Raw genomic sequence first — 24,675 nt, forward strand, 5'->3', positions numbered from 1 at the left:
TTTGGGGAGCAGAAAAAAGGAGGAAAACATCCCCAAACCTCCCTTCCTCATAGGAGGAGGGCAGGGCTGGCCTGGGACGGCTCCACTCCCCGGCTCATCCGTCGGGAATGCTGCTCCCTCCTCCCAGGAGCCAGGCTGGGCACAGAGGTGTTGTAGGATTATTGTCACGGATCCCTGGTGGACACAGGGGTCACAACAGCTCCCACAGCCTCCCCTGAGCCGGGGCTGCTCAGATTTATCCACACCCCAGCCCTGTCCCATGGCTGATCCCGGCCCTGCCGTTCCCTAGGGATGAATTCCGGGTGAAGCCACAGCCCTGAGGGGTTCAGCACCCAAAACCCTCCAGATCTTGGGGTTATTTGGGGTTTTTGTCACACTGGCCAGGAGCTGCTCCCTCTGCTCTGTGTCCACAGCAAGGATCCTTATCCAGATGGGAATTCAGGTTTTCTTTTCTCCCCTCTATGCATCTGTTTCATTTAACATGCAGAGGTTACTAATTTGTCACAATTCAATAAAGCCGAGGTTGCAAACACTCTGGCTGCTGTTTATTTAAACGATGGTTTGTTAATTAGCTCCTCTTAACGAGGAGAGAATAAATCAGATAAAAACCTACCAAAAACAGCAAGGAGAGATTTCGCAGATTAATTTTGTTTTCTGGCTGAGGTATTCCCGGCAGCCCAAACTCCCAGTTCCATCCCAAGCTGCTCCTTCTGTGTGAGGAGAATTGTGACCCTGGAATGATGCTCGGCCTTGTGGCATTTCGCTCACCAGGGCTCCAAAAAGAACTTTTCTGGCTCTTTTCTGGCTCTTTTCTGGCTCTTTTCTGGCTTTTTTCTGGCTCTTTTCTGCTGTTGGGCTCTGTCCCTCCGACATGGTCACGGTGTGGGGTGACCCCCTGGCTTTTCAGCTTTCCCTCTGTTCAGTCTGAGGAAGTTTGGGATGGAAACAGAAATCAGATCCCGGGTAAAGCTGTGCTGGCGCAGTTGGGAGTTCAGGGAATGTTCACCCATCACCGTCAGCCAGCTCCGAGCCCCGCTCCCATCCCCGGCTCCTGTCACCAACCTGTCCCGCCACCAAGGGAAAATTCCATTTACAGCCTGTAAAACCCCTCCGAGGGTGGGATTTCTCACAAACTCTTGCCCCTGTCCCCTATTTGGGGACATCGGGGACATCCTGGTGGCCGCGGGGAGAGCGCCGGGCGCACCTTGCGGGAGAGACACCGATCAATGATTAATCGGGCATGTGTGGCTGTGTGGGAGCGATTTGTGTTGGAGGAGGGAACTCCTACAGCACCCCGGTCATGAATCATTTGAAGAGCAAATTTGTGCAGTTACCAAGGGAACGGAAGAAAGGAAGGGACTTCCCTTTGCCGAAATGACTCGCGCTCTGATGCGGCTGAGAAAATCGCTCCAAAAAAAAAAAAAAAAAAAAAAGGGAAAGGGAAAGAAAAAAAAAAGAAAGAGTCGAAGCTGTGACTAAGCAGCAGAAGTTATGTAAAGTGCTCGCTGGGAAGTGCAGGGGAGGGACAGCACATCCTGCTGCTGCCCACGGCGGTGGCGGGGGGCGGCCGCCGGCCCCCTTCTCGCCTCCCCGGGGAGCGGGGGCGAAGCCGCCGGCTGGGCCGGGCCCGCTCCCGCCTCCTGCCCGGGCTCAGGCAGCCGCTCCCGAAGGTCGGGAAGAGCCTCGGTGTCCCCGTGGCGCGGGGCAGTGCGGCCAGGCTGGCACCGCCACGCGGGTCCCACCCCTGGGTGTCACCCCTGGGTGTCACCCCTGGGTGTCACCCCTGGGTGTCACCCCAGGTCCTCCAGGGAGCTGTCCTGGCTCCGGGCAGGGGGGGCGGTTTTGGGGCGCTTGGGGTCTCTCATCCAGCTGGGTGCGAGGAGTTGGGATTTTCCACAGGGAACGGGAGGATGTGGAAGGGATGCTTGCACCGGGCTCGTGGTGGTGACCTGGCGGTGGCCAATTTGTCACTTCTCTGTCAGGACCGGGGCAGCGGCCGAGGGCGGGATCCTCTGCTCTGCTCCCCGGGCCAGGGAGATTCATTTTGGGGCTCAGCATCCAAATTTACCAGCGCTCGCCCACATTTGGGGATGCTCATCCAAAGGGCACCAAAGCACCCTCCACGGCAGGGGGTGCGCGGGGCACATCGAAACCCCAGGAATTTGGTTTCCCTCGGAAAAAAAAAAAGTGAAAAAAAAAGAAAAAAAAAAAAAAAGATAAAAAGTTCCCCTGGGGCTGTGCAAGGCAGAGCAGCAAAGGCTGCGGCAGCAGAGAGATCCGCAGCAGCAGCGGCGGCATCGCCGGAAAGATGCTTGGGATCTTTCCAGCTTCCGCCCGGGAGCCCCCGAGCCCGGCGGGGAGCCGCGATCGCTCCCGAAAAGGGAATGCAGAGGCAGCTGCACGGCGAAGGAAAACCCTCTGCCTGCCCTCCCCTGTGCCACAGACACCCGGTGTCTGAGCGATTAGTCACCGCCGAGGCTTCCCTCCTCCACAGCAGAGCCTGTCCCCCCACACAGGGAGCCAGCGGAATGCTTAATTGGAGTTCCTCACACCTACCCGGGGGTAGCCTGAAACGAAGTGACAGCGCCGAGCGGAGCGCTGGAGTCAGACCCCGGGAGCTGCGGGTTGCTATGGAGCCCCCGGGTCCGGATTTTAGGAGGAAAAAGGCGAAGGAGTTGTGTGGATGGTACAGGGGGTGGTCCCGACCCCTGGCAAGGCTGCCGGGGGGATGCTGTGGGGTGGGGAAGGGGCAGGGTTGGGCCCTGAGGGGTTCTGCTCCTTGGTGGGGTGCCCGGCCCCTCAAAGGAGTTTTGTGCCCCGTGAAACCGTCAGGATTTGGGGCTGATGAGAAACTCTGTAATTCCATAAGGCTTCTGAATCCTGGGTATGGCAGTGCAGGGAAACTCATCCCTGAATTCTGGGTATGGTAGGGCAAGTAAATTCATCTCTGAATTCTGTGTAGGGCAGAGAAGTTCATCCCTGAATTCTAGGTATGGTAGGGCAGGGAAACTCATCCCTGAATTCTGTGTAGGGCAGGGCTAGGGAAGCTCATCCCTGAATTCTGGGTATAGCAGGGGCAGGAAAGCTCATCCCTAATCCCACACGTGGGAAGGGGTAGGAAAAGTCCTTCCTTCACTCTGCAGTCTGGGAATGGGTCAGGGAAGCTCATCCCTGCATCCCGTGAGTGGAGAAGGGCAGGAAAGCTCCTCTCTGTCTTCCCCACATGAGGAAAAGGATGGGAAAGCTGATATTTGGGAATGGCAGGAAATCTCCTTCCTTCACCCTGCACTGTGGGAAGGGGGCAGGGATCCCTGCATCCTGTGGAGGGGAGGAGGTTGGGAAACTCAGCACGGCTGGGAGCATCCCACGGGATCCAGGCAAGGCTTCTCCTTCCTGTGGAATTTTGGAACTCTCAGATGCACCAGGAAAGTCCCCGGTGACCGTGTCCCAGGGGTGGGAATCTGTCCCAGGGGTGGGAAATCTGTCCCAGGGCTGGGAATCTGTCCCAGGGGTGGAAATCTGTCCCAGGGCTGGGAATCTGTCCCAGGGATGGGAAATCTGTCCCAGGGGTGGGAAATCTGTCCCAGGGGTGGGATGGGTGTCCTGGGGGTGGGATGTCTGTCCCAGGGGTGGGATGTCTGTCCCAGGGATGGGATGTCTGTCCCAGGGGTGGCAGGACAGTCCCCACAGTCTGGGTCCAGAGGAAGCAGGGTTGGAGTTGGACCAAAGGATTCATTTTCCTGCCTGAAATTCCCTTAAAATCCTGAGGATTTCAAGCCCTTTAAAACCGGTTCCTCTTCCCAGTGGGGCCAAGCACCACGGCCTGGTTTGATCAGCCACAGGGACAGAGCAGCACTGGGACATCCTTAAATGTCCCATATTCCCCTTCTCATTGCAGCCCATCACCTTCGTCTTCCTCCAAAATATGTTTGGCTTCAACTTCCAGGTTTTATTTTTAATTTAAAATGTGGAGAGTGAGGTCCCAGGACCTGAGTCCCCACCAGTGCCCCTCACCTGGGGGAGCCTGGACGCTTGCCTTCCCTCAGGAGAAGGAAATTACGGCTTCATTCCCGTCAGGAACAACTCCTTTTCCCCAAAACAGAGCAGGAAAACAGGATATCGTTTGTGGCTTCATGAAAAAGTCATCCTTTTTTATTTTTTTTTATTCTCGTCACTTTAGGTTCTATTTAAAATTTGGGTATTCTGAGATGGAAAGTTATTTCAAAAGGGCAAAAACACGTCAAGCTCCAGAAAATGGTGAAATCAGCTCCATGGTGGCTTTTTTTTTTTTTTCTTCTTTTTTTTTTTTTAATTTAATTTTTTTTGGAAGCACAGTTCTCCCCCAAACTCCCCCAGTGCAGGATCCTGCTGCATCCTGCCCCGGTGCTGCTCAAGGAGCATCCTGGTACCAAAAATGCGGTTTTTAACCCCAATCTCTCCCCCAGCTGATGGTCTGGGTGTATTCCTGAGGGATTTTCCATCCTCTGGAGCATCTCAGTCGCCTTGAACCTGACCCCAAACCCCCGGGGGTGGCAAGGGACGATCGTGGCATCCCCAGCTCCAGGGCCCCTCATTCACCCGGCATCGACTCCCACGGGGCATTCCCACCTCAAAAAGATCATCTGGAAGCGAGAGCTTTCGCTTCCCGGTGATTAATTAGTGTCTTGTAAACGGCCGCTAAAGGCGAGAGCAATTAAATCCTCGCCGGCCCCACGCCCCCGACCCCCGCCCCACACATCGCTCTCCCTCGGCAGCCTCTGGGGCGGGTCCAGCCGGGATCGCATCCCCCAGGCAGGGAGGAAAATTCACTTTTCCCGGCCTGGGAAGCGCTGCTGGCTCCCGGCTCGGCACTCCTGAGCGCGGTGGGTTCATTCCGAGAGGGATGGAACCAAGGTAGGAGAGCGAGGGGAAAACCCTCCGCTGGCTTCCCTTGATGAACTGAGCTAATTTCTCTCTTAATGGTTAGCTCCGGAGCTGAATGTGAGGCTTTCCTCCTGCACAGCAAACCCTCTCCCACACACAGACAAATAGGCTGAATATTTAATTGGAATTCCTCACACCTACAGGGTAAAGCCTTGTCAGTAGAAATAGAGCCCATCGCCAGCTGGCATCCCCGCACGCCACCCACCTTCGCTCGCAAAAAGAAAATCCCTCCCCGTCCTCCCCGCCCTCCCCACACACCCACGGCCCCCCCAGCCCCGTCCCCGACCGCGGCAGGATCTGCCCCCCGCTCCCGGGACGGCCTCTCCGGGACCGGGGTGCTGTGGGAGGGTGCCCGGGCAGCCCCACGGGGATGCCCCAAGGAGCAAAGTGAAATTGGGGAGCCCAGGGCAGTGCCAGGCTGGTGGCAGGGCACGGGGAGCACCAGAGGGCACTGCCGGGCTGTCCATCCGTGCCATCCCCGCCACCCCAGAGGGGTGAAAGGCTGGGAAGGAGCAGATCCCGCTCCAGCCAGGACGGCGGCTGGCAGGGGGGCGTGGAGTGGCCCTGTGTGCCAGTCCGGGGGCTCCCAGGTGGCAAAACCACAACTTTCACCCCAAAAAGGGACTTTCCCTCCTGTCCTGGCCGCTGTGGGAGGTGACCCGTGTGGGCGCACTGCCCTGGAAGGCGGGAGTGGAGCCCTGCCCTGCCCTCAAGGCGCCGCTTTTGGGGCGGGTTCTGGGGTCTCCCTTGGGGCTGCAGGTGCGGCAACCCCGCCCTGAGGGACCCCCTCAATCCAGATTTCCCAGGGATGGGTGAAGTGGGGGGAGGAAGGAGTCACCCCCTGTCCCCCCTGCACCAGGGGATCACCTGTGCCAGGCAGAGCGTGGCACTGTCCCCGTGGTGGCAATGTCCCTGTGGTGGCACTGTCCCCGTGGTGGCACTGTCCCTATGGTGGCACAGCATGGCCAGACCTTCCCCTTATCTCTGGGAAGGTCAGGGATGGGGCTGTGCGTTCCCAGCTGGAGGCAGTGGGATGGTGACAGTGCCGGGAGAGGTGCTGGGGACAGGGATGGCCCACCCCGATTCCTCCTGGCCCTTGGGATCCCCAGGGTGCAGGAGCTGCTGGGGACAGGGATGGCTCACCCCGTGTCCCCCTGGCCCTTGGGATCCCCAGGGTGCAGGAGCTGCTGGAATTCTCCTGCCTGTCCCGCCCCTGCCCCTTCCCACCTTCACCCCTGGGGCAGTTCTGGCTCCCTGGGCAGGGAGCTGGGTTTGCTCCTCTTCCCAGGGATGTGGAACCTCCTGGAGGAGGAGGAGGAGGAGGAGGAGGAAGGTGTTGGGTCATCACCCCGGGACACTCCAGCTCTGCCTTTTGTGCTCTGGACTCTGCCTGGGAGAGCCGTGCTTGTATCCCCCTCATCCCCCCAAAATTTCCTTTGCTTTCCCAAAGAACTGCTCTTTTCTCATTCCCCCTTTTCCTTTCCTGCTCTTCCTCCCTCTCTCCTTCTCATACCTCTCTCATCCCAGGTTTCAAAGACCCCCTCCCATCCATCCCCTGCAGGGACCTGCCACCATCTGCGTTTTTTCTTTTCTCTCTTTATTTTTTTTCCCTTCTTTTCAAAGTTTCCTGTGTCTTTGTCTTAACGAGCCAGGTTAAATATTCTGTAATCAGTGTAATAATACACCTGGACTCGCTCGCGAGATATCTGCCTTTTGTACTGCGACAGGACATTAATAGTAATTATTCTGCTTTGTAATTGGAGCTTTAAATACTAATTCAAACAGCCAGAGGAAAACCAATTAGTGCTAATTTATCTCTATGTGTTTTGGAGAGCCTGTGTCTGTCATACTGTGAAGAAATAGGTTGGTAATTAGTACAGTTGGGTGGTAGATAGAAGTAATTATCAGATTCTTTCATGTTCTTTAAAGGAAGGGGAGGAAAAAAAAAATAAAACTCTAAAGGCTGCATGACTCTTCCTTTCCGAGGAAGTTTGCACCTCGAAGGAAGGGCCCAGCCAGCGGCGTTCCCGACGCTCCTGCCCGGATCCGTGGGCACCCGGAGCTGTCTGGAGCGGGGTTGATCCCGGGAATGGGGAGCTGTGGGCATGGCAGAGCACCCAGGGGCTCCTGTGGTGGCTGAGCTGGGGCAGGGCAGGGGGTGGCCTTGGAGTGACCCACGGGTGACAAAGTGTGGGTGGCAGGAGGAGCTGCACCCTTGGGAGGGTCCTGGGGATGCTGCGTCCAGTTCTGAGGGGCTGGGGAGGATCCAGGGGAGGGAACGGAGCTGGGAAAGGGCTGGGAATGCACCAGGAGGGGCTGAGGGAGCTGGGAAGGGGCTGGAGAATTCCTGAGGGAGCTGGGAAGGGGCTGGAGAATTCCTGAGGGAGCTGGGAAGGGGCTCAGCCTGCAGAAAAGGAGGCTCAGGGGGGACCCTGTGGCTCTGCACAGTCCCTGACAGGAGGGGACAGCCGGGGGGATTTGGGATCTGCTCCAGGAACAGGGACAGGAGGAGAGGGAACGGCCCAGGCTGGGCCAGGGGAGGCTCAGGGGGGACAGCAGCAGGAATTTCTCCATGGAAAGGGTGGCCAGGGATTGGGACTGCCCAGGGAGGTTTGGATCCCCATCCCTGGAGGCAGCCACAGCTCCTCTGCGAATCCCATCCCAGCCCATCCTCACCCTCACAGGGAGGAATTCCTTGCACATATCTGAGCTAAATCTCCCCTCTTTCAGTTTGAATCCGCTATTCCTCATCCTGGCACTAAAATTCCTGATGAAATTCCCTCTCCCTCTTTCCCGGAGCCCCTTCAGACCCCCTGGGACGTGCTGGGAGGCAGGAAAGTCCCTGTTTGAGGCAGATCCTCTGTGTCTGAGCCATTCCTCACAAATTTCAGCCACGCCTCGTGCTCTCGGGCCAGACCTCGAGCATTTAGGGGGACATTTATGGTCAAACAGCCCTCGTGCCCCTCATCCCTGTCCTCACCACCTCTTCCCAGTTTTCCCTTCCCGGGAGGCAGCAGCAGGTTCCTCGGGGACACCCGGGGCCTGTCACACGCGCTGCTCTTTTATTTTTCCGCTCCTTGGACGAGAAGATCCTCGAGGTTTTCGGAGCTGGGAGGATTTATTTGTGGTTACTTCAATCTCCCCCTCCCACCCCCCTCCACTCCGCCCATTAAAGAAATAAATAATTCATGGAGTAGTTGTTCCCCCCATCAGGAATTCTGGCCGAGCCAGGCCAGGGGTGCAGCAGGATCTGCAGGAATTCATTAATGGCCCATTCTGCGTTTCCTTTCCCCTTTAAAACCCCAGTGGAGTTACCTTGGTAATAATAAAGTGCACGATTCCAGGAGGGAGGGAACAGGTTCTTATTTGGATTAAACGGATTTCTCCTCCTCCCCTCTTTTTTTTTACCCCTTTTTATTCCTGCCAATTTTTTTTTTTAATTTGTTTAGGGGGAAGAAAAAAAAATTATAAGCAAATGTTAATGTTGGAAAGGAGGGGGGAAAAAAAGCACATTTTTTTCCAGGGAGGGGAGAAAATGCCTTTGGAAGTGTTCTATGCAAAGAGATGCCGGGGGGCACGATATATCAAAGAAAATATAATACACCCAGGTTAAAACTAATGATTGCCATATAATTAGATGTGAAGCATTGTGCTATAAATGTGTATTCTTCAGCGTGCTGTGATTTTACTGTAAGAGAGAGAGAGAGAGAGAAAGAAAGACAGAAAAACACAGAACCCAGCAACATACTATAAAAAGCACTCTGTTGACTTTTCGGCTGTTTAGTATTCCTTGCCCGTACTCCCCCGGGAGTATGTAATTAGTGCTTTATGAAGAGTGCATTTAAAGCAGTTTAATATTCACCTCATTCAGTCTGAAACAATGTGATCACTGCTTAGACAAATCACTGCTCCTCACTGACATCCTCTGTCAGAACATTACCTCTGAAAAGACCTTTCAAGAGGCTCCCATGTTAATTAGTTGTCTGTCATGGATAAACAGAGCAGTGAGCAGAAGGGCTGCACCAGGCCACAGACACACAGGGAAATACTGGGAATGCTGTGGGATTTTTTTTTTCCCTCCTCCTTTTTCGTCCTCTCTCTCTCTCCTCCCTTTTGTGAAAATTCCTGGCGTTCTCCCCCGGAGCGCGGCGTGGCCTGGAGGGGAGCCTGGGTTTTCCCGGGGTTGGGTGAAATCCTTGGGGTGCTGAGCCGGGCTGGCGCTGCCAGGGAGGAGCTGGCAGACCCCGAAGGGGTCCAGGAGCCTCCTCAGCTCTGCCTGGGCACCTGCTGGGCTGCCCGGCTGTGCCACGGAGCGGGAACATCCCAGGAAAGGCTCCAGTGCCACTTCCCAGTGTCACATCCCAGTGTCACATCCCAGTGTCACATCCCAGTGCTGTATCCCAGTGCCACATCCCAGTGTCACATCCCAGTGCTGTATCCCAGTGCCACATCCCAGTGTCACATCCCAGTGCCACATCCCAGTGCCACATCCCAGTGCCACATCCCAGTGTCACATCCCAGTGCTGTATCCCAGTGCCACATCCCAGTGTCACATCCCAGTGCTGTATCCCAGTGCCACATCCCAGTGTCACATCCCAGTGCCACTCCCCAGTGCCACATCCCAGTGCTGTATCCCAGTGCCACATCCCAGTGTCACATCCCAGTGCCACAACCCAGTGCCACATCCCAGTGCCACTCCCCAGTGCCACATCCCAGTGCCACTCCCCAGTGCCACATCCCAGTGCCACATCCCAGTGCCAAATCCCACTGCCACATCGAATGTCACATCCCAGTGCCACGTCCCAGTGCTGTATCCCAGTGCCGTATCCCAGTGCCACATCCCAGTACAACAGCCCAGCCCTACACCCCAATCCTGAATCCCAGCCCTGTGTCCTGGCCCCTCATCCCGGTGCTAAATCCTGGCCCTGTATCCCAATCTTGCATCCCAGCCCTGCATCCCAATATTGCATCCCCTTTTTGCAGCCCAAAGCTCCTCTTTAGCCATTCCAGGAGACTCTCCCCAGTTCCCATGGTGTGTAAAATGTTGGATAATGGTGGTCTCCTCATCCCACCTGCTCCTGGTTTTAATTCCTCGGGAAAATCCCGCAGATTTGGGGCGGTGCTGGCCCTGCCGTGCGCCCCTCACCCCCATCCAGCCCCACTCCTGCAGGATGCTCCCTCTGCCACCCGTGGGCTTCCAGCCCTGAGGCTGGAATTCCTCCTTCCTTGGAACAACTCCTTCCCTGTGTGCATCCCTGAATCCTTCCCGTGTCCCCTGGCGTGTCCCTGGTGTCCCCTGGAGGTACAAGGTGGGTTCAGGGCACAATCCCAGGAGCTGCTCGTGGCTCCTCCACACGCCACAGTGGGGATGGAAGGTTTGGAGCCGCAAGAATTCCATCACCAGCCCCCACCCGGCAGCTCCCAGGTTCTTGGGAGTCAAATCTGGCAAATCCAGCACTTCCCAGGGCCGGGGGAGCCGCGAGCTCCTGGCTGAGGTGTTTTAGGGGCAGGCAAGGCCCAGCAGCGTCCTCTCCCCTTGGGAAGGAGCAGACAGGGACTGCTGCTCCCTCTGCTCCTGGGAATGACAGCCAGGGAGTGAAACCTGGGCTGGGAGCCCCCCACACCCCCTGAGGGTCTCCAGGGGTGCATCCCCGTGCACATCCCGCCCTGCAGTGGGAACGCACGGAGCATCCCCACAGGACACCCTCCGGAGCCTTCCCGGCCTCCAGGCACCCTCCAGCTCAGGGTTTTCCCCCCTTTCACTCCCTTTTTCCAGCAGTTTGTTTCCCTGGCTCTCTTAGTCACCAAGGTGAGGCCCTGACAGAGACACAGACATCAAAAACAAGAGGTGATGAAACGCGGGGAATAATTAAGCTGCACTAAATCACCGGCCCAGCGGAACGCTGCCAGGGAGCTCGGGAAAACTGGAGCACCACGGAGCCGAGTTATTATTAACAATCACCTCGTGAACAACAACAACCCACCCTGCACCCGTTTTTTGGGAAGGGGTTGGCACGGGGGGAGAGAACCTCCAGCGTGGAAGGGGCGAGGAGGGCGAGGTCAGGATATTCCCGGGATATTCCATCCCCGGAATCCATCCCGGGGCCGCCGGCACGGTCCGGGCTGAGCCCAGAGCAAGTCTGCTCCCGCCACAGCTGCTCCACGCAACCCCAGGCCTTACGTAAGGGCAGCTTTATCCTCCTTCCATCGGGGCCCGGCCTGCAGCTCCCGTTCCCAGCGTGTGGGTGAGCCGCTCGCCCCGGGCTGGGAATTGCACAGCTCCTGCACCTCTGCCTCGCTCCACGCATGCAAGCGGCTGCAATTCCCTATGGGCAGGCGATAGCAGGCCGGGCTGCCAGCCTGGGTTTGGAGGGGGTTTGGGATGTGTTTTCCTGGCATTCCCCCGGGATTTGTCCTTGGGAATGCTTGGGAAGGGGCTGGTGGATGTGCGGGGTTTGCCTTGGTTGTGTGATTTAAGGTCCAGCCATCGCTGCTGGAGGTGCTGGTGGAAGGGACTCTCCAAGCCCCAAAAACCTGGAGTATCAGGGCATTTTTTGAGGAGAGAAAAGAGATTTTAATGCAAAGATTCCTTCTCTAGTGGTGACTTTGTGTTGTGCGGCTTTAGGGTCTGATCCCACTTGGCTCCATCTCTGCAAGAGCCCAGACAGGTTCAGGGGTTTGGGCTGATTTCGGTGCCACGTGGCCGTGGGTTAAGCCTGAGCCCCAGTTCCCACCAGGTTTCATCAGGAAAAACCTTCCAGACCTGGTCAAAATCCTCCCCGGCGGGGTAAACCCGAGGGTGTCGAAATTGGAGAGAGCCGTAAATCTCGTGCGTTTGTAAAATCTTTAAGCCTCCGTCTGCAACGCGCAGGTAAAACCTTTAATTCCCTGACAATGCCGAGCAAACTCCCAGCTAAATCCTTAATTCCCCTGCACCTCAGCCCTGTGGATTCACCAGTCTGCAGCCCGGGTCTCGTCTGCAGCATCCACGCTCTTTGGGTGTGGAAAAATCCCCCCAAAAAACAGCTGTGCCCAAGGTTCTGGTGCCGGAAAAATTCCCCTGAAATTGCTGTGCCCAAGGTTCTGGTGCTGGAAAAATTTCCAAAATTACTGTGCTCCATGTTTTGGTGCTGGAAAAATCCCTCCAAATTTACTGTGCTCCATGTTTTGGTGCTGGAAAAATTGCCAAAATTACTGTGCTCCATGTTTTTGTTCTGGAAAAATTGCCAAAATTACTGTGCTCCATGTTTTGGTGCTGGAAAAATCCCCCCAAAATTGGTGCACCCAAGTTTCTCAGGGTTTTTGCTCTGTTGATCAAAACCTCTAAAATGCTTTTGCAACTCTTGAAATTAGGAATAACGACAGATCCTGCATCCCTGTGGTGGCCAGTGCCCACCCTGCAGTCACAAGGTGCAGGAGGACGGGGAAAATCCACCGATTTGGGGTTCCGGCCCTTCTGAAAGGCGCTGGATGTGACACGTGGGGACGATCCCATCGCTGCTCCAGTGTCACCAGCAGCCCTGCCAGACCTTCCCCCCTGATCCAACCGGATCCCAATCCCGGGGCCACGCAGGTGGAGGGGACGCCGAGGAGCCCGACGGGTTTGGGAGCTCCTGAGCGCCGTGATGACAGCCAGGCCGGGCTGGGATTGCTCCACGCGGGTCCCAGCGCTGGCAGGACATTTCCCAACCCGGAGGAACCTGTACGGACGACCACCCTTTCTTAGGCAACGCTCCTGACTCAAGATCCCATCCCAAATCAGCGGGAGATGGATCTCTGCTGCCTCTTGCAACACATCCAGACTGGTTTTCCCATCAATCCTTCTTTCAGTGATTTTTTTTCTCCCCCATTTTTTTTTTCTGTTTTTTTGGTGGGGTCGTGGCTGCTGTTGGCTCTTCAAGAGGATTTTTTGGTGCTGGCTTTCCTTGCATGGGGATCTGAGCCCACCCAGCACAGATGAGCTAAAATTGTGCCTTTCATGACACAATTCCTGAGGAAAGGAGGGAAGGGAATGGTTCCTCGTGGAACTGGGCAGGTGACACACAGGGAGGGACTGTCCAGCAGCCTTTTTTTTAATAATTGTGGCCCAAATATTGAGCTGGAGCAAACCCAGAGGACGACATTGTGTTCATCCCCTGGGATTTCCAGCTCATTTCCAAAGGGTGAATATTTTTATAGAGGAGTGAGAAGTTGCTGATTTATTTCAGTGCCCAGCAAACCATAGAACTGTGGAATATCCTGAGCTGGAAGGGATCAAAACGATCCCAGTGGGCTAAAATCTCTTATTTACATATCCCAAATATACATGGAAGCATCTGTGGCGATCCCCACCATGTCCAACCCACTTATAAATTAATTTTGGGGCTTTGGGCACCACCCGCCGCCACCTCACCTGGGCCCTGCCAGGTCCTGCGCCAGGTCCTGGCAGCTGAAGGGTTACCCAGCCCCATCTGCTCAGCTCCCCATTTCACAAGGGCGGGTTTGGAGTTTTACTACAAGTTTCAGACAATGAAGGTGTGTCTGCGCTCCGAGCCTCGTTTGCCCGCTGCGTAGGCGTCGGGTTCAGCGCCGTCTTGTCAACACTTGAATATGTTGAGCATCACTCACGGGGCATTCTGTAAGAAACCTATTAAGTTAATTACCGAGGCTGTGTGTGAGAGAGAGAGAGGGAGAGCGTGTGTGCTGCTCCTGTAAAAAATTTGGCTTTCTTCAGCTGCAAGACACTCGTGATGCAAGCCCCGGGCTCTCGGTGTGATGACATCTCGTCTGCTGCTGTAACTGAGCCGGGCTCGGGCGAGCTGCCTGCCAGGGAGGGGGGCCCAAGGGAGGACCCCCACCCGTCCTGCCTTGGGGACACCCAGCCCAGCACGGGGACCTGCTGCAGGGGGGGAATTGGGGTGTGAATCCCAAATCTGTGGGGTTTGAGCTCAGAGCGGTGTGGGGGCAGTTTGAGCATCTCTGTGGGCAAGAGCAGCTGCTTTTCACGTTTCTTTTGGAGTTTCTGCTTTTACGTTTCTGCTCCGTCCAAATTCCTGGGAAAATGCAGGATCATGGGGCAGTTTGGGTTGGAAAGGACTCTAAAACTCATCTCGTTCCATCCCAGGGTGCTCCAAACCCCGTCCAACCCCGCCTTGGACACTTCCAAGGATGGGGCAGCCACAGCTTCTCTTGGAGACCCCTTGGTTTGGGAAGAGGGCTGGGAAAAGACCTCCTGATCTTTATTATTGATTATTTATTGTTATCAAGTGTCCCAAAATAATCAGGGCTGGAGCTGGCAGCTATTTTGGGGCGCTGGGAGGTCCCAGAATGGTTTGGGAAGGGGATGGAGCAGAAAGAGGCTCCATGGAGGGGACACCCCTCGTGTTTCTCCCCTCCCTGATCCCCACCAGCCTCTCCAGAGCCTCTCCACCCCCGTGGGGAGGGAGCTCCGGGTCTCCCGGAGGGGAGCAGGGCTGTGGAGCGATGCTGGAGCCCCGTGAGGAGCAGCACGAGCTGCCCCAGCCCGGCCACCCCTTCCCTGTTTTTCCCCACATCCCTTCCCAGCCCGGCTTTGCCACCCCCAAAACGTATTTAAAACAAAATGAGTTTTTCCCTCTCTGGATCCCGAGCCCGGGCAGGGAGCAGGGCGAGCTCTGGCTCCGGACCCCGGGGTGGTTTTGGGGTTTTTTTTTGGGGGGAGGCTCTGCACAAACAGCCCCCGGCGCTCGCACGCGCCCCAGGTAGGGCGGCTCAGCCTCCTCCTTCCAGCATCATCCCACGGGAGCCGGGATCCGGTGGACTTTTATGGAAGAAAGGGAAGTCCACGGCACCTCCGGAGCGGCTTTTGGCAGGGAGCAGCAGCGGCAGCGCTGCCTTTAACCCCTCGTCCTCCTCCTGCTGCTGCGGCTGAGTTTTGGGAGAGGGAGGGGGGGCTCTGCCAAGAACCTGCGGGCCATGGGATGCTCAGCAGCCAAAAAACTCCATTTAAAAACAAAAAAAATGGTGCATTTGGCCCCTCATCATCATCCAAAGCGTTCCCGAGCATCCCATCCTTCCCCGGCATCCCCTCCCCGAGCAAAGCCCCAGGCAGGAGGGGAAAGTGAGGAAAAATTTGCTGCTGCAGAGTTTCCGGTTGGACTTTTCTCCCCGGTCCCAAGGGCAGCTCTGGACTCTCCCTGCGAGTGCTGCCAATTCCAGCCGTCAGGAAGCGGCCTGGGGGGGTTTTGCCAATTCCAGCCGTCAGGAAGCGGCCTGGGGGGGTTTTTTTGGGGGGGGAAAGGCGAGGCCGAGCCCGCGGCCGCCCGGATGCGCTGGCGGGGGCCGGGCAGCGCGGTCCCCTCCCGGCCGGGGCTGTCGTCATCTGGGGTGAAAGGGAGAAATTTTGGCCGGCGGAAGGAAGGGAAAAGCTAAAAAAAAAAATTGAAAAAATAAAATAAAAATAAAAACACAACTCAGAGGAATAAATGAGCCCCCCCAAGCCCGAGATCCTGCTCCCATCAGATTAGGGAGGCAGAAATAGCCAAATTGGCCCAGAGCGGGAGCAGGACTGGCACGCGCGGCCTTTGATCCGCCCCCGCGCCCGGGAAGGTGCCTGGGACGGGGATCAGACACCCCAGGGAGGAGGAATTTGCAGGGGAGGATTTCTGCGGCGTGTGCGAGCACCCCCGGACCCCCGGCAGCCCCCCCCGGCCGGCTGTGGGGGCAATTTGGTGTCCGTGTGGGATCTGGGGGAGGGATGGGCTCAGTGACCCCAAACCCCACCGGGATCTGTGGGTGGTGGTGGCTGGGTGCAACCCCCAAAATCACCACAGCAAGGCCAGAAAGTGCAGGGGGGGGGGATTTATCCCCCTCTGCCCCACTCTGGGGACACCCCAACTGCAGCTCGGGGTCCCCAACACCACAGGGAGGGACGTGGAGCTGCTGGGATGAGTCCAGAGGAGAGCACGGAGCTGCTCCGAGGGCTGGAGCCTCTCTGGAGCTGGAATGGGAGAGCTGGGAATGTTCACCTGGAGAGGAGAAGCTCCAGGGAGAGCTCAGAACCTCTTCCAGGGCATAAAGGGGCTCCAGGAGAGCTGGAGAGGGGCTGGGGACGAGGGATGAAGGGACAGGACACAGGGAATGGCTTCCCACTGATAGAGGGCAGGGATGGATGGGATTTTGGCAAGGAATTGTCTGTGAGGATGAGGAGGGGCTGGGCTGGAATTCCCAGATTTGCTGTGGCTGCCTCTGGATCCCTGGCAGTGCCCAAGGCCGGGTTGGGGCACCCTGGGGCAGCGGGAGGTGGCAGGGGTGGCACTGGATGGGTTTCAATCCCTTCCCACCCAAACCATTCCGTGATTCCCACCTGGCTGTGCCTCAGGGGGGTTCAGGTGTCAGGGCTGGAGGCCGGCGCGCCCCAGGGCCGTGGCTGTTCCTGGTGACCACGGCCTGGACGTGGCAGCACCAGGAATGTACCAGGTGGCAGCACCGGGAATGTGCCAGGCTGGTGGCAACACCAGGAATGTGCCAGGCTGGTGGCAACACCAGGAATGTTCCGGCACTTCCCGACCACCAGAGGAAACTGTCCCGGCTCCCAGAGGTGCCACAACAGCGGAGCCTCCCCCGGGGATGCATCCCAAGGGAAGGTTCCAGCTCAGGCTCCGCTGTCATCAGCGCAGAATTCAGGCTACGGGGCTTTAAATGACTGAATTAGGCAAAATTTGGTGTTTCTCCAAGAATCCTCCGGAAATCTGCTGCTGGAAAAGCAAACTCATCTTAAAGCTACACGCACGCAGGGCGAGCGAGTTTTCCACTCTCAAGGATTGGGGTGGAAAAGACTTTTCCAGTCCTGCCCAGCCCCTTTTTTCTGGCCGGGTCGTGCCTGTTCCTCCTGCTGGAACCTCAGGGGCTCTTGGGAGCCTCTTGCAGTTCACCTTTCTCAGAAGCTCCTGTGGCATTTTTGGGGCATCAGGACTGGGGGTGATGGAGGAGCACCAAGGGAGCCCAAATCCATGGGGGGATGAAGGGAGACCCAGCTGGAGCTCCTGGGATGGACTGGGGTGGTGGCAAATCCAAAGTTTGGGGCACCAAAAGCAGGGGAAATGTCACAAGTGTCATTTGAGCAATGCCAGGGGCACAAAGCGCCCTCGTCCTTGTACCTGAGCCATCCTCATCCCCTCCAGCTCTAGCACCGCTTCCCAGCCCAGCAGAGCAGCGTCCCGAGGAGGCTGAGGATGCTCCAAGGGGGGCTCTGGCCGGATCCTGAGCAGGACAAACCCCACCGCAGCCCCCCCGGGCGGGCCAGCCCCGGGCCACTGGGTCAGGCTGATTCATCCCGCAGCCAGCTCCGCCGGGAGCTCGCCCGGGATTGCGACACCGCGGGGCTGCTGGAGGCAGCCAGCGCCGAGCCCGCATCCACACGGCTTCCGAACACGCCCCTGGGGTTGCTATCAACATCCCTGTTGTTCTTAGCAATCGCATCCATCATTTATTGCCCCGGCCTCCCAGCAGAGGCCCAGGGTGTGACAGCACAGGACACGATCGGGGCACTCCCGGGAGGGGCTTTGGGGTGCAGCCACCCCCCGACACCCCAGGGTGCAGAGCACGGCAGGCAGGGAGTGCACAGCCCTCTCCACAGCCTGGTGCAACCATCGTTTGTTCAACCTTCATTTTGTCCAACTTGCGTTTTATTCCACCATGGTTTGTTCAACCTTCATTTCATTCAATTTTTATTTTATTCCACCATCATTTGTTCAACCATCATTTTATCCAACTTGCATTTTGTTCCACCATCACTTTTTCAATCTTCATTTTATTTATTTTATTTATTCATTTATAACTTTGATTTTATCCAACCTCCGTCTTTACTCGACTTCCTCGCTTCAACAAACCCCTGGAGCTTCCCTGCCGGGGATGCAGAGGGAAGGGGCAGCAGGGAAACTCCTCCGTGAGGTTTCTTGGCAAAGCCACGGGGCCTCGACTCCCAAATCCAGCTCCAGCCCACGCCAGGAGTGTCCTGGCAAAGCCACATCTCCGGTGCCCTCCCGCAGCAGCTCGGGTGTGTTTTGGGCAGGCAGCCCAGCATCCTGCATCCCATTCTTCCCCCTCTGCTCCTCCCACCATCCCACAGGTGTTTAAAACAAAAAAAAACCCAACAAAATCCCTCTCCATTTCAACAAATGTTTTGTCTGAGGTTTCAAAACCCTCCCGGGTGTCATCAGAGCCTCCGCCCCGCTGGCCCGGACCCCTCACCTACATCCTGCAGGAGAGGTGCAGACGGGCACAGCAACGCCTGAGCCGGGCAGGGATCGCTGCAAATCCACCCAGCAGAGCCTCCCTCGTTTGCAGAACCCCTCTCTCTCTGCAGATTCTGGAAATGCCATCCTCGGGCTGCCAGCAGGGAGGCAGGAGCCCGGGGAGGTCCCTGCCAGGGATGGTTCAGGTTATGGAGAGCAGGGTTTTATTTCTAGATTAAAAAAAAAAAAAGCCTTGCAAAGAGGCAGGCACGGAGGTGATTTATGTTTATTTTGCTCAGTTAATAACCCGTGGCACGTCCTCCCCTGCGGCGTTAGGGTGGATCAGACAAAGCTGCGTTTAAATTGCAACCGTGCCCGATATTTATTTTTTAATATATTTTTATGGTCGCCTTCCCCATTTAACGCGAGCTGGAAAAACGTCTGGGCTGTGCCAAGAGCTGCCTAAGGATCCCAAAGGTTGGAGGGGTAAATCCTTGGAGTTCAGACCCTGGAAAAGTGGGAGAGGCTCTTCAGATCCGTGTTGGAGCGGTGACACCCCTGGGCCTGCTCCAACCTGAGCCTCCCAAGGGTGACATTGTGACCCCTCCTGCTCCTTGGGGACCCCCAGGAGTTCCTCAGGGAATTTTTTGGGATGAAGGTTTGTGGTCAGTGTTGCTCAGTGCCTGCTGGGACGGGGTGTCCTGGCACGATTTTGGGGTTAAAATCACCCAGTTTTGGTGCCTGTGGCTGTGTCAGTGCCCAAACAGAGAAATCCATCAGCTGGGAGATCCCAACCCACCCAGGTTTAGGTTTCCTGAGGGTCTGGATCTGCCCTGAAAAGAAGTTCCCTGTAGCAGGAAAAACATCTTTTCCACTTTTTTCTGCCTTTTCTGGATGTGGCTGAGGCCCCAGTGGTTTATCAATTTTACAGGTTCAGACTGACTGGGAATGAGTCAAATATCACTCTAGGATGGTGAAATTCCATTAACATAAAATTTAATAAATTAAAATAATGGGCTCTGGGTGAGGGAGTGGGCAGCTGGAGATTCCATGTGTCCCACCCTCCTTGGGGACCGCAGGGATGGGCTGGACATTCCTGGAGGCTGTGAGAGGAGCAGGAAGCTCTGGAGGGAGGATTAACTCCTGCTCTTTACAGCATGAGAAGCAAAGTGTCTGGGCAGTGAGGATCCGGGTGGGAAGTTTGGAGCAGGGAAATTCTGGGAATCATTCCTGCCTCGGGCTCAGGATGGCCCGGCCGCGTCTCCAGCTGTGCCCGGAGAGCGAAACCGGCTCCGGGCACAAAGAGAGGCCCTGAGTCACCCCGGGATCCAGGAACTGCAGCTGTGGGGAAGCACCAGAGCAGGAAGCCGAGGAGCAGCTCCGGGCTTGGGAGAGCTGGGCCGGTTCCAGCAGGAAGGGGAGGTTTCCCTGGATTTGGGGTGTGGTGGGATCCACATCTGTGGGGTCTTGTCCCACTGTTGAGTCGTTCCCTGCCCTGGGAGTGCTGTCAGAACACTTTGGAGCTGTAGAGCAGCCAGGAGGGCCCGGTCCCAAGGGAGCCTTTCCAGCCTGCCTGGAGGTGACTCTCCCACCCTGGTTCCTCCATGAGAACCATTCCTGTGCTCCTCCGTGGTTTTTCCCTCTTTCTCCCGATTTCCTCCCCGACGGAGCGCCCACGACCACCCAGGGCCAGCGTAAATGGGATGTGACATTTCCCATCACCAAAGGCCTCGCAGGGCCGGGGCTGGCAGGGTCCTGGGGACACCAAACCCCGGCTCGGCGGTGACGGGAGCACCAAGGGCGGGCTGGAGCCGCGGCGAGGGGCGGCGTGGGCTCGCCAGAGCCTTTTGGGGGCATCCCCTGGCCCAGGTGCAGCACCAGGACCCCGCTGGAAGGGTTCTGGTGCTGCAGGAGGAGGCTGAGCAGGGAAATGCCGGGGTTTGGGAGTGCTGGGAGCTGGCCCGGCCCTGCCCTGCTCTGTCCCTGCGCTCGGGGATAATTGGAGGGAGAGTTTCTCTTGGATCGCCTGTTCGCTCACACTTTTTTTTGCTGGAAAGCAGGACCAGCCTGGATGTTTCTGGGAGCTGGGGGAGGAGGGGTCCTCCCCACTGCTGCTGGCCTTGGTGGGGAGGAGGAAACCCCAAACCCTTCACCTCGCTCTGCAAGGACGCGGTGGAACAGATCCAGATCCACCTGCAATTAGCATCTCATCCCTTTTCTCCCCGTTCCAGCCTCCCGGCGAGGCTGGGTTGCTTTGCCCTTCCCGGGGTGCTCCCCTGCGCTCGCTGGGCCAATTCCTCCATCCTGACCTCATTCCAGAGATCACAGGAGCCCAGGAGAACAAATCCGGGGCTCCCGCTGGGCCCCGTCAGACTCGAGCAGCGCAGGAGGAGCCCCGGCTCGGCGGGATCCGCTTCCCCTCGGATAATCGCGGGTTAACGCCGGCCCAGCCCCTCGGCTGCTCCCCACGGGGTGCAGCCCCCGCGCGTGGCTGAGCCCCCCCGGTGTCGCGGGGTCCCCGGGGCCAGGCTGGGACGCGCTCCCGGCCAGGCAGGGGCAGCCCAGCCCCGCTCGGCTGCGCTTCCCCGGGTCGCATCCGTCATCTGTTTGTCCTGGTGCCCTGCCAGCGATTGTGCCGATTCCCACACCCACTTTCCACAGCCCTCCGTCCTCGCCCGGGCGAATCGCTCGCCACCCATCCCTTTCCCCTCCTCTGCGATGGGATCAGACACGTTCCGGGGAGGGGGAAGAGAGGGAAGGGGGTGCAAGGAAAACAAAAAGATCAAGAGGAAAACACGAGGTGACTCACTGCCTTTAATTTATTTGTGTTTATTTATTTATTCCCCCCCACCACCCTCGGCTGCGACGTGCAGGCAGCACCGAGGGCTGGCCGGGAGCTCCCAGGGAGCCTCGCTCCGTGTCCAGGAATGAGAGCGATAAAATTCCCAACTCCTCTGGCAGAGGAAAAGATCACGGAGAGGAGCTCCTGGCACTCGAGCTGTGTGGCACAGATTTTTCAGGCTGCCCAGATCTCTGCACGAGCAGCATCCCGTGCCCCGGCAGCTCTCGACACCACCCGGCACAGACCGGAGGGTGGGAATATCTAATTCCACCTCCCACACCGTGTCCTCGGCAGGGGAAAGAGAGAAAGGAGATAAAAGGCTGGGGAGCTCAAATGGTGTCATTAGGAACTATTAATGCTCTCGTGAAAGGGCATTAATAAACGCGGCGGCTCATCAGTGTCCATTAGCTCGGCTCGTGGCAGGGATCTTTGGGAGCTGCCGGAGTGTGATGCTCCCCTCGCCCTCATCGGTGTCAGCAGAGGGGAAAGGGGCTGCAGGGGGGGTTGTTCCCCCTACAAACCATTGCCTGAGCGAAAAAACCAAGGAGAAAATGTCACAGGGCCTCACACCCCTCCTCTCCAATCCTCCCCGTATCCCGTGCCCAGAGCTCGCTCCTTGCTCCCAGGATTGCTGTTTACTATTAAAGAGAAAAAAAAAGAAAAAAAAAAGGCAGGGTTTGGAGTGCTCATCCCGACTTTCTCCCTCCCGCCCTCTTCCTGTTCTCGCCTCTTAAAAAGGAGCTTTATCCTTTGACTCTCCCACGCCCGGGGCTAGCCAGGAACCCGCAGCATCTCGGGGCGAGCAGGCAGCCCACATCAGCGGGCAGGGAGGCAGGGAGCCTGCCCGGCCTGTCCCGATAAGCCCCTGGCAAAGCCAGGAATAGCAGCGCGGTCCCCGCTCGGGAGCGTTCCTGCCGGGAGCGGAGAGAAGCCCGCAGTCGCTGCCTTTGAAGGGCCGCGCTGGCAGCGGGCCCGGCCGCGCTGCGGGCTCGGGATGGGCTCGGGGAGCGCCAGCAGCTTCCCCCGCTGCCCCCGCGCCGGGCAGCGGCACAGCTGGGCCAGCGGGCACAGCTGGAGGGCTCGGGCACGTGCGCACATCTGGATGGGCGCTGCCGAGCACCTGCGCTGGGCGGGTGCGCACATCTGGATGGCGCGGGCGCGCACATCTGGATGGTGTGGGTGTGCACATCTGGATGTCAAGGGTGTGCATATCTGGATGGTGCAGGTGTGCACACCTGGGCAGGGCCACAGCAGCCCCACGGCCCCGCGTGTCCCCCCGGGCGCTTCTCCCCTCGCAGCCCGGGCTGCGCCTCCCCCTCCCGGGCACCCAAACCCGCCCAAGCCCTGACTCATCGAGTCCCCGGGAGCTCTGCGGCTCCGGGCCAGCCCCGGGGAGCCGGTATCCCGGGATGTGAGCGGGTTCTGGGCTCCCTTTGGAGCGCCAGGGGCGGCTGGCAGGAGGCTGTCACCGGCCGTGGCTCAGTGAGGAGCAGGGAAAGGGAGGCACCGAGCCCTGCTCCCCACGTGCGCTTTGGCTGGGACTTATCTGAGGCATCTTTTTTATTTTTTCTTTTCGGGATAATCACTCCTAGGGCAGGTTGGGACGGAGGAGCCCTGGCAGCAGAGCGTGTGTGGGCAGGACTGGAATAGCGGGTGCCGTAGGAAAGGATTTACGAGCGCCGGGAGGTTGGGAATGGCCGGGAATAGCACAGCAGGTCAGGGGTGAGGTGGGATGTGCAGGGCCAGGATGTGGATGCGGCTCCTGGCCTTGTCCCTTTGCCATCCCAGTCCCCACGGGATGCTCGGTGTCCCAGGATGGGGATGGGAAGCCAAACCTCCAGCAGGCAGGAATTCCTATTGAGAGCAAATCCAAAGCTTTGCCATGGGAATGCTGGAGGAGATCACCACAATCCCACCTGGAATGGGCCGGCTCCGGTGTGCCCAGCAGCACTGAGAGTTTACTGGAATTATTGTGGCTTTCCCGGTGTGCCACAGCCTGGATCCCTGGCCTGGATCTCCAGGCCGTTCACAGTCTCCGTGTGCAGGTGACAACAGTGTCACCTGTGTGCCAGGGCAATGTGGATCGAGGTCCTGAATCCCAAAATCCCTTTCCTTTCCCAAAGGAAAGCCCCGTCACGCTCCTTCACACCCACCCTGGAGAAAATGGTCTTTACAAAGAAAACACAAAAATGAGAGAATGATCTCTACAAGGAGAACACACAAAACGCTGGGAAATGAATCCCTGGGGACAAGTGGGCACAGCTGAGGGGGCAGGAGGGGTCCAACCCCTGTGTGCTTCTCCTGAAGATCCCAATTTCACCAAACCTCCCTCTTTTTGTCCTTTCAGGGTTCGGATCTGAGGGTGGGGAAGATCAAAGGGAAGGTCCTGACAAGTGAGTGCAGACCCCAGATGGGGGGATGGGGTCTCAGCCAGCTGGGACGAGGGGGTGGCAGCGCTGGCTGGGGTGGGCACACCAGGACACGAGGGAGGGACACAAGGGGGGACACAAGGAGCTCCCCAGGGCACAGCTGGGTGCTGTCTGAAACAGGAGCCATTTTTTCTCTTACTTTTTCTAGAGGCAAAAGTGGTTTAAAAACTCTCCAGCAGCTGGAAAGGCTCCAAACCAGTGCAAAAAGAGGGGGGATGGATAAAACCTGAAAGAAAAAAACACAAGATAAAAGCGGGTGAATCCCAGCAGCTCCTGTGATGTTGCAGGAACAAAGACTTCCAGCTCAAAATGGGCCAGACTGGGCTCGGGGAGGTCACAGCCCAGGGGAGAGGGGCTGGGGGCTCACCTGGCTGCAGGTGACTGAGCCCTGGGGGAGCTTCGGCCTCCTGTCCCTTGGTGTCACATCCTCCTGTCCCTTGGTGTCACATCCTCCTGTCCCTGACGGCGTGGCTGTGTCGTGCCTCGGGGGTGCTGTGCATGCCACGGGTGTCCCTCTCCCAGGGACAACAAGGGACAACACGCCCTGAGCCAGCTGCAGGCCCCACATCTGGGCAGCTGTGCCGGGCTCCCTCCCAGCCTGCAGCACAGTGAGCACCCCTGGACCCCCCTGGGGCAGCCCAAGGCGGGGGGCTGGGGGGTCTTGGGGTCTCATCCCCTGCCCGGGGGGGGCTGCAGCCAGCAGGGAGGGTGCAGACACGGGGAGGGGGATGCAGGAGGGTCAGAGGGGAGGTCAGGGTGCTCCAGGATGTGCTGAGGGGCTGTTTTGGTGGCCGCTCTGCCCACAGAACTCCTGAGCTGATGCGTGGTGAGGGGTCACAGCACAGGGAGCCAGGTGGGAGGGCTGGTCCCTGCCTGGAGGAGGGCGATGGGTTGCTGATTCCAGAGGGAATTTCGGCTCAGGGGGACGCTCAGCCCTTCTCCTCTGCACCCCAGGTTACAGCCGGCCCAAGCCCCCGCGCTACAGCGGCTACCACCGCTACCAGTTCCGCCTGTACCGGCAGCCAGAGCACCAGGCCATCATCCTGAGCTCCGAGGACCAGGACTCGCTGGGTGAGGACCCTCCATGCCCCCCACCCTGGCCCCGAGGGGCTTTTCCTGGGTTTTCGAATAACGCAGAGAGCTCCGGCAGCCTGGGGATGCAAAGGGATCCTGAGGAGGGGACGTGGGTGAGGTGTTAAAGCCTCGCCAGGCAGCAGAAACCCTTGGGAGAAGCCGGTGGCGGCCTGGCTAGCGGGATCGGAAGCAGGGAGAGGTGTGGGCTGTGCGA

General features: G+C 57.9%; 1 protein-coding gene across 2 annotated transcripts in view; it reads left to right on the forward strand.

Annotated features, from left to right (window-relative positions):
* The window catches only part of PEBP4 (phosphatidylethanolamine binding protein 4), a 77,081-nt gene that overhangs the window by 46,713 nt on the left and 5,693 nt on the right, over positions 1-24,675 (forward strand). For both annotated transcript variants that reach the window (XM_063420133.1, XM_063420134.1), the window contains exons 5-6: positions 23,306-23,351; positions 24,342-24,458. In XM_063420133.1, coding sequence (XP_063276203.1) covers positions 23,306-23,351; positions 24,342-24,458 — 163 coding nt within the window. The remainder of the gene's footprint in view (positions 1-23,305; positions 23,352-24,341; positions 24,459-24,675) is intronic.

This window comes from Prinia subflava, chromosome 29 (genome assembly GCF_021018805.1).
Source record: "Prinia subflava isolate CZ2003 ecotype Zambia chromosome 29, Cam_Psub_1.2, whole genome shotgun sequence".
NCBI lineage: Eukaryota > Metazoa > Chordata > Aves > Passeriformes > Cisticolidae > Prinia > Prinia subflava.